The following is a 9,541-nucleotide window of genomic DNA, read 5'->3' as shown; positions in this document are numbered from 1 at the left end:
ATTTGAATTCAGGTCTTCCTGACTCCAAGCCCATTGCATTATCTACTATGCCACTTAGTAAAACCAATCAAGAAAAGAGAAAACATGTGACAGTATATTCCATATTCTACAATTATGTACCCCTAGCCTCTGCAAAGAAGGAAGAAAAAGGGAAAGATGTTTTATTCTTTGGAGTCATGCTTGGTCATTATAATTTTGCAGCCTTCAATTTCATTGGAGTACGTTAAAAAGAAATTGAAGCCTGACCTGCATGGAAAAATGCAGCTGAAATGATCAGAAAATTAGAGTACTACCTTGGGAATTCTTTTTCCTTTTTTAATTCTGCTTGCATTTTAGTGAAGTTTGGGGTTGTTGTGATTCTTTTTAGCTTTGTGCTTGCTTTCAGAGGAAGAGCATGCTTTCTGAAACTATCTCAGAAATGAAAATAAACATAACAAAACATACGTATACTTTAATATTTAAAAGATATATGAATTTGGTGGTGACGGCACTCTCTCCACCAACACAGAGCAGACGTCATTAGACTTAAGTAGATAGCCTACGGGAGCATCTGTGGCTAAAGAGCATACTTCCCTGCAAATAACCTACTGATGAATATCCTACATACAGGGATGAATTTTGACCCTTTTTTAAGTTGCAAACAGAAACATGCTAAGTTCTTCAGTCATTTTCCTAATGGCATCGCTTTGCATGCTGGCATCAAGCATGCCCATTTACTACGCAAAGCAAAGCACAGAAACATTTGTATTGATTTTTTTTTAATGATCCAGATTCATCTGATGTCAAACTATAGCAGATAACATCATAGCAAGTTTTAGGGCAACAAAACCATGACAACATCACCATTGGGGCTCAGTTATCAGAATATCTCTGCTGAAAACTGGTTTTGATTTTAAAAAAGTCCATACCCAGACAAGTGTCTTGCACATAGACAGCCCTTGCTAATCAATCAATCAATCAATTAATAGGCCTGTAGGAAGTGCCTGCTATACGCCTGGGGATGTTAATAAATGCTAGACAGATGAATAAAGAATGATTGAGTGAGTGAATGAAATGTCCATGAAATTCTCCTAGGTTTCAAGGTCAGTTGACATATATAACATGACATAGTTGATACTCTTTAGCTATAATATGAATTTAAAAGGCAAGAAAATGATTAAGTATATCAGTAGAGCTTATTCTTACCTCCATTAGGACAAATAGCGCTGCAAAGAACAGGAGGGTGGCCCATTCCACTCTATGGAGTATTATCTCAAAGTTATGGATGTCAGCTAACACTAGTAACCAGATAGCCCCCAGAATTGCAATCCATCCTGAAAAATAGGTAAATGTAATGTATCAGTAAATCTAACCCTCAATGATTCACAAAGCAGAAAAGAATATTTTTTTTTATTTGTGGGTATTTTTTTTTAATAAGGAAGGGTCATTTGAAAACTAAAGCAAAAATGAGAAAGTAGGTAACGATCCAATTAAATTATTCAGATTATTATTTGAGTTATGTTAAACCATGAAAGGATTATTTGCAATTTTTCTCTTTTGAAAAATTGACAGTTGCACATGTAACAATTCCAATCTATTACATGTGTATACATTCTTCCTCAGAAATATTAAAAAGCAGGCTATTTTCATAATTCAGAAAATCAATGAAAATGAATTTCCTCTGATGACAATTAGTCTATCACAATGAAAATTAGTATATCCAATAACAATCAGTATATCCTATTAACTGTGTTCCATAGATTTGGTAGAGATATTGAAACCAATCTCTGTCTCTACATAATGCTATACTCAGCACCTACGTAATTCTATTTCCATTCTCCAACAAACATTCTCTACTCTAGTCAGGTTGGTCTCTTCCCTGTTGGGGGTATCACATTCAGCATTCCACTTTTTCTAATGCTACTCCTTCCTCCTAGAATGTCTTCCTTTTTCCACAAAATATTCAAACTCTATCCATCCTTCAAGGTTCAGTTCAAGACTTGCCTTTTCCAGGAATTGTTGAGGTCTTCTCTAGTTATTCTAGCCCACAATGATCTTTCTTAATTAGCTGTAGCATGGTACAGTGGAAAAGGTGCTTGTGATATTTACTATCTGTATGACCTTGTGCAAGTCATTCAACCAAGGAAACTGAACTTCACTTTTCTCATCTATAAAATGAGAGGGTCAAATTAGATGCTCTCTAAGATCTCTTCCAGTTCTAAATCTTTTATCCAGTAATCCTACTGTACTTAGAACCATAGAGGTAACACTTAATGGGTCTGTAATTATTTCATTTGGGTTAGTTTTGTCCCACATCAAATAAGAGTATGAGACCTTCAGAGCAGAAACTATGTCTTCTTTTACAAGAATTTAACTTAAAAAAATTCAAAACTTAAACAGGAAATAGAATATATGTAGTTAACAGTTCATATATATATATACGAAGTACATCTTATACTTCATGATGGAAAAGCAGCCTAGTATAATAGAAAGACTTGTAGTCAAAAGAAATGTGGCTTAGCTCTGGTTCTAAAACTTACTTATTGTGTAACCTTTGTCTTAAGTTAATTTAGTTAATCTGCCTAACCTCTCCAAACCTGTTTTCTTATTCCTAAACTAAAGTCAGAACACCATCACTACTTGCCTAGTTAGGAAAAATTTTTGTAAGTCTAAATATCCAGGCCCATATATGAATGTAAGTTGTTATGATTAGTATTCCCAAAGTACCTAGGACAGAGCTGAGTCCCCAAATAGGTACTTAATAAATATTTACTGCTTCATTGATTCCAAAAAGTAATACCCACTCCTTTTCTAATTTTTTTAATAAAAAGAAACTAGGTAGTACAGTGCAGTGGAAAGAGCACTAAACTTGGAGTCATAAAACCTAAGTTCTAATCCAGGTTCTGTCATCTACCAATAGTATGGCCTTGGGGATGTCCCTTTATTTCACTGGGCCCCAATTCATTCCCTGATAAAATGAAAGAGTTGAACTACATGGTCTCTAGAGTCTCTTCTAGATGTAGATCAGTGGTGCTTTATGGGGGTCCATGAACTTTTAAAAATATTTTCATAACTGTATTTCAATATAATATGTTTCTTTTGTAATCCTGTGTGTTTTAAGCAGTTTAGAAGTGTTATTCTGAGAAGGGGTCCAGAAGTTACACCACACTGCTAAAGAGGCCCATGGCACAAAAAGGATCGAGAACCCTTATCTCTCGGTACATATTTGCTGCCTTGCCTCAAGGATGACTCCAGGCTGAAGTCATCTGGATGAGTGCTGAGTCCTAATGTGGAATTCCTATATCATCAGAAGGTACAGCTACGTTGTTCACTTCCCTCCATGATCACTTTCTACACTGGCTGCCTTACCTCCTGTAATGTTAATAATATAAGGTTAATGGGGGGGGGGGGGAGGGGAGGGGGGAAGAGTTAAAGATCTTCCCTGCCCATTAATAGGCCTCAAACATCTTTTGTTAATTTCTAATGAGGCACTGGGTCACTAGGGTTGGGCCCTCATGCTCTGAGGTGAGGTTTTACTTTGGGGCTTATTTTTTGGAAGAGTGTTTGAGTGCCAGATAAAACTCTGGGTAGCCCCACTAAGGAGCCCCCTGGCTTTGAAAACCCATATGTTGGTGTTTCTCTCTATGGTAATGATGTATGCATTGTTTATGGTCAGATGGGTGGAAGCCCTGCTGTCTTTCTGCTTATAATTTCTGGTTGTATTTTCTCTGAAGTTCAGGGCTCTGACTTTTTCCCCTGAACTAAGTGAATGATATATGTTCTTGATTAAAGTAGATTGGTGACTCCTCAAAAGTTGCTTTCCTTTTATAAAATCAGATCTAAGAACCTGTACAGCATGCCATCTTGTGTATGTCAGGGTCCTTGCTGATACACCTCCACAGGTGTAAGTCCAACTCTCCATTCTGCCTCACCTTTTGTGTGATGTATTCCTCCATTAAAAGCTCATTGAGAGTAAGGACCATCTTATTTATTATTTTTGTATCCCTAACTCTTAGAACAATGCTTTTATATGACCAATGCTTACTAAACTATATTCTTCTTTCTCCCTCTCCCTCTCTCCCTCTCTCCCTCTCTCCCTCTCTCCCTCTCTCCCTCTCTCTCTCTCTCTCTCTCTCTCTCTCTCTCTCCCCCTCTCCTTTGCAATTAAGAAGTCTGTCCTAATATCTGATGAGGCTGGTTTTTTAAATAAATAAGAAAATAATCTCAGAAATCATCATTTTGGATTGTGAAAAACAAAAAATTAGGACACTCTAACATTCATACATCTATCATATGTATATATGTATGTAAACATACATATATATATAATAGCTAAAAGAATTAGCAAAAATTTTTATAAGAACTGATGAGATGAAAGTTTCATTCTAAAACTCTGTTTTCTGTATTCTGTTTGCTCTATCATTTTGAGATGCCTATACTTCCCTAGGCAGAAAACATTTTCTCCTATCCTTAAGTCAGACACAAAGCACTTTAAAAATTCCACTTAAATTTCCATAACTTCAAATTCTGTTCAGACTGTTTTGTCTTATCACCTAAGCTCTCAACAACAGTCGACAAGTCAATGAAGTCTTATTTTTTTATCTTGTACAAGACTGAGTTTTTTTCCTTTTATTTCAGGTCTAGAACCTGATGTTGGCCATCTGCTAACATGTCAGCCACAGAGAGTCTGCTCCTTTCACAGAAAAGCAAAAAAAAGACTTGCCTGAACCATCTACCTGGTAATAATCCCTCTGGCTTTTATCGTGGACTGCACATTCTGCGCTCACTTGACTCCTTAATAACATTGGGGGGAAAAAAGAGTAAGTAGTGTCATTGAGACTGTAGGTGTTAACATCGCAATTTCCAGTCTCACACTCTATTACAATTTCTTAACTGAATTGTTGGATTTTTCAGTTTAATATACCATTTATTACTCTTCTTGGGAAGAAGAAAAATGGCCTCAGCAAGAAGAGATGGATAAAGACTAAAATAGCCTTTAAAATTGCAGGCACCTCAAAATGATATCGGGAGAATTCTATTTATCGGTTACTGTTCCTATCAAAGTATTGTCCACTTAACCATGATGCCTTCATCAGAGGCTCTTCCACCCTCAAGGGGGAACTGTGTGGCAAATAATCACATCTTTTCTCATCTATATTTCCAATAGTATCCAGTTTGAATAAAGAACAGAGGGTTAGACAAGGGAATAGTAAAAGGGAGTGTGAGAATAAATTGAAAATAGAGCATGGTGGTTAAGGTGTTTGGCCTTACCATATGTCAAAACAGAGAAAAAAAACTTTAATTATCTATTAATTGAAATCAGCTCCAAAATATTTCTTAATTTTAAAGATGCAGTCACAGAATTTTATAATTCAACTTTCATAGACTCATAGAATCACAGATGAAGAAGAGACCTCAGAGTCCCTGCCTATCTCTCACTCTAAAAAAGAATCCCTTCTTCAACATTTCTAATAGCTGGTTAACTCAGCTCATGCTGGAAGACTTCCTAATAGGAAGCAGAGAAACTCATTTTTCAAATTTTGGACAACTCTAATTTTTTTTAAGGGCAGCTAGGTAGCACAGTGCATAGAGTGCTGAGCCTGAAGTCAGGAAGACTCATCTTCCTGAGTTCAGATCTGACCTCAGACACTTACTGTGTGAACCCGGATGAGTTGCTTAATCTTGTTTACCTTAGTTTCTCATCTGTAAAATGAAGTGGAGCAGAAAATGGCAAACCACTCCACTATCTTGGCTAAGAAAACCCCAAACGGGGTCACAAAGAGTTAGACATGACTAAAAAAATGACTAAACAACAATAAAATTTTGAAAAGTTATAAAGCCAAATTCTACCACCCTGTTCCATTCAAACTCTAGCCTACCCACTTCCAATGCACATGAATCTAATTATTCTTTCCTGTAGCAGTTTTCGAACACTTAGAATGACCATGTCCTTCCCACCCACAACTCACCATCCACTCAAACCAATACATCTACACAGTCCATAATCCCAATATTCTCAGCTTGAAGGATACTTGTTTGTAATTATGAGTCATCTGTCTACTGACAATTCCTCAAAGACTATAGCAGACCATCTTAATTTGAGGGTGGGGCCAACCTTCTGATGCTGAGCCCCTCTGTACTTAGTCTAGCCCCAGAAAGGAGACAGACAGCCATCTCTAAGCCCACATTAAAAATTTTTCCAGATGGGTTGTTGCTGTTTTTCAGCCATTCAGTTATGTCTAACTCTTCATGACTCCAAGGAGCAAAGCACTCCATTACTATCCATGGGGTGTTCTTGACAAAGATCCTGGAATAACTTGCCATTTCCTTTTCCAACTCATTTTAAAGATAAGAAAACAGAGGCAAACAGGGTGAAGTAATTTGCCAAGGGTTACAGAGCTAGTAAGTGTCTGAGATCAAATTTGAACTCAGAAGGGTGAGTCTTCTTAACTCTAGCCCTGGCACTGTATCCACTGCACCACCTATGAGCTCACCCTTAAATGAAGCTGAAGAATATAGCTGATGAATGAGTAGAAGAAGCCCATTTCTGGCATGGAGTTTGGTCCATACAAATAAGATATAAATAAGAAATGGAGTGCTGATTTCAGGGAACAGTAATTAGGCCAGTTTAGCTAGAATATAGGGTACATGATTGGGAAAATGTGTGGAAAGGAAGACTGGTGCCAGATTGGGAAAAGTTTTAAATGCCATGCTGAGACATCTGTATTTCTTAGAGGCAAAGGGAAGCTACTAAGAGTTATTAAAAAGATGAGCAAATAACTAGACTTGTGCTTTAGGATTGTGTAAAGAATGAAGTTGCTGGTAGTAGGGAGATCCATTATAAAGCTAATGCAATAGAACAGATTTGAGGTAATGAGAAACTGAGCCAGCATGGTGGTTCTGTGAATAGAGAAAAGGGGAAAAGTCCAAGAGATGTTTTGGAGAGATTATCCAGGAAGATAGAGTGATCAATTGTGGCAAATGCTAGAAAGAGGTCGAGAAGAATGAGGACTGAGAGGAAGACATTGGATTTGTTAATTAAAAGACCACTGACAAATAGAGAGAACAGCTTCGTTTTTTTTTAATGAGGCCAGAGGTCAGATTGGAAAGGGTTAAGAAACAAATTAAAAATAATGTAGTTAAAATTACAAGGGAAATGGGCAACTGGGAGAAAATATTTTCAAGTTTTACACGAATTACATTAAAGCAAGTTTTTTTCTGATAAAGGCTTCTATTCAAAATTTGAATTTTCAAGAACAAAAATTCCTCTATTAATAAATGGTCAAGGGATATGAACAGGCAGTTTCCAAAGGAAGAAACTCATATTATCTATATTCACATAAAAAAAAGTGCTTCAACTATCAAATACTTAGAGAAATACAAATTAAAGCAATTCTAAGGTTGCATTTTATATATATATCAGATTGACAACCATGACAAAAACGGAAAATGACAAGGTTGGAGGAACTGTAGAAAAATAGGTACAATAATGTTGGTGGAGCTGAGACTTAGTTCCAATTTGCTTTTCAGTATGACTAAACCATGTCCCAGGAGTCACTAACCTGTACACATCCTCTGCCCCAGAGATGCCACTAATAGCTAGGCATATACCTGAAAGAAATTTTTTTTAACGAAGAAAAGATTCCATACATATTATAATATTTATAGCAACTCTTTCTGTAATGGAAAAGAGCTAAAAACTTAAAGGTACCCATCAATTAGAGAATGGCTAAATAACTTAAGGACTACGAATATAATTAAATATTAGTGTGGTATAAAAATTATAAGATGGACAGTTTCAGAGAAAACTAAGACCCAAATGAATTGAGGCAGAGTGAAGTAAGTAGAATGAGGGGGATAATTTAAACTGTTACAACATTATTAAGAAAAACAATTATGAAAGACTTAAGAACTCTGATCAATGCAATAACAAACCAATATTCCAAAGGACCGATGTAGAAGCATACTGCCAATCTCCTGATAAGCGATTGATTCAAAAAGCACTATGAAACATATATGTTGGCACATGGCCAATGATGAAATATGCTTTGCTTGACTATGCATATTTTAATACAAACTTTTTTGCTGTTGTTAATTTAGGGGAAAGAGGGAGGGTAGAGAAAAACAGATGTTTGTTAATTTTTTAAATTCAATTTAAAAATTTTTAAAGTAAAAAAGAATGAGAGAAGTGAAGTAAATAAGAATAGAGTAATTTTTCTAGGAGTTTGTGAAAAGGAATAGAAATATAGTATAATAGTTTAAGGAGTTGGTATGATGGTATTATGATTTTTTTTTAACGATGACCTAATGCATACTATGAACAGTGGAAAAATGAATAAGGAGATACGTAAAATTAGGAAAAGAAAGAAAAGAGATGAACAAAGGAGTAAACTATTTTTTTTTCAACATCACTCATAAAATTTTGAAGTCCAAATTTTTTTCTCCTTCCCCTCTACCCAAGACAGCAAGTAATCTGATATAGGCCATACATGTACAATCATTTTAAACACATTTCCACATTGCTCATTTTGTGAAAGAAGAATTATAACAAAAGGGAAAAACCATGAGAAAGAAAAATATTTTGAATGTAAAAATAGTCTACTTTGATCTGAATTCAGACTCTATTGTTCTTTCTCTGAATGTGGATAGCATTTTCCATCATGATACTTTAGGAATTGTCTTTATATACAATTTGCCATTGCATTTCTGAGAAGAGCCAAGTCTATCAAAGTTAATCATTGCACAATGTTGCTACTACAGTGTACAATGTTCTCCTGGTTGCGCTCACTTTACTCAGCATCAACTCATGTATGTCTTTCCAGATTTTTTTTAAATCTGCCTTCTTTTCATTTCTTTTAGCACATTCCATTACATCATATACCACAACTTGCTCAGCCATTCCCCAATTGATGGGCATCCCCTGGAATTCCAGTTCTTTGCCATCATAAAAAGAGCTGCTCTAAATATTTTTATACAGGTGAGTTCTTTTCCCTTTTCTATAATCTCTTTGGGATACAGATTTAGTAGTGGTATTGCTGGATCAAAGAGTATGCACAGTTTTATAGTACTTAGGGCACAGTTCTAAATTGTTCTCCAGAATGGTTGGATCAGTTCACAACTCCACCAACAATGCCTTAGTATTCCAATTTTCCCACATCTTCTCCAACATTTATCATTTTCCTTTTCTGTCATGTTAGCCAATCTGATTAATATGAGGTGGTACCTAACAGTTGTTTTAATTTGCATTTCTCTAATCAATAATGATTTAGAGTATTTTTTTCATATGACTATAGATAGCTTTAATTTCTTCATCTGAAAACTACCTGTTCATATCCTTTGACTATTTGTCAATTAGGGAATGACTTGTATTTTTATAAATTTGACTCAGTTCTCTATATGTTTTAGAAATGAAGTCTATATCAGAAACACTAGCAGTAAAAATTGTTTCCCAGCTTTTGGCTTTCCTTTAGTTGCATTGACTTTGTTTGTACAAAACATTTTAATTTAATGTGATGAAAATTATCCATTTTGCATTTCATAATGTTCTCTATCTCTTGTCTGG

At 35.6% G+C, this 9,541-nt stretch overlaps 1 protein-coding gene across 2 annotated transcripts in view; it reads right to left on the bottom strand.

Moving 5' to 3' along the window:
• OCA2 (OCA2 melanosomal transmembrane protein) overlaps positions 1-9,541 on the bottom strand; it is a 656,645-nt gene that overhangs the window by 267,820 nt on the left and 379,284 nt on the right. For both annotated transcript variants that reach the window (XM_072614578.1, XM_072614579.1), the window contains one exon: positions 1,186-1,313. In XM_072614578.1, the coding sequence (XP_072470679.1) occupies positions 1,186-1,313 (128 nt within the window). The remainder of the gene's footprint in view (positions 1-1,185; positions 1,314-9,541) is intronic.

The sequence above is a fragment of the Notamacropus eugenii genome, chromosome 5 (assembly GCF_028372415.1).
Source record: "Notamacropus eugenii isolate mMacEug1 chromosome 5, mMacEug1.pri_v2, whole genome shotgun sequence".
Lineage (NCBI taxonomy): Eukaryota > Metazoa > Chordata > Mammalia > Diprotodontia > Macropodidae > Notamacropus > Notamacropus eugenii.
This window is presented reverse-complemented; position numbering and strand designations above follow the sequence as displayed.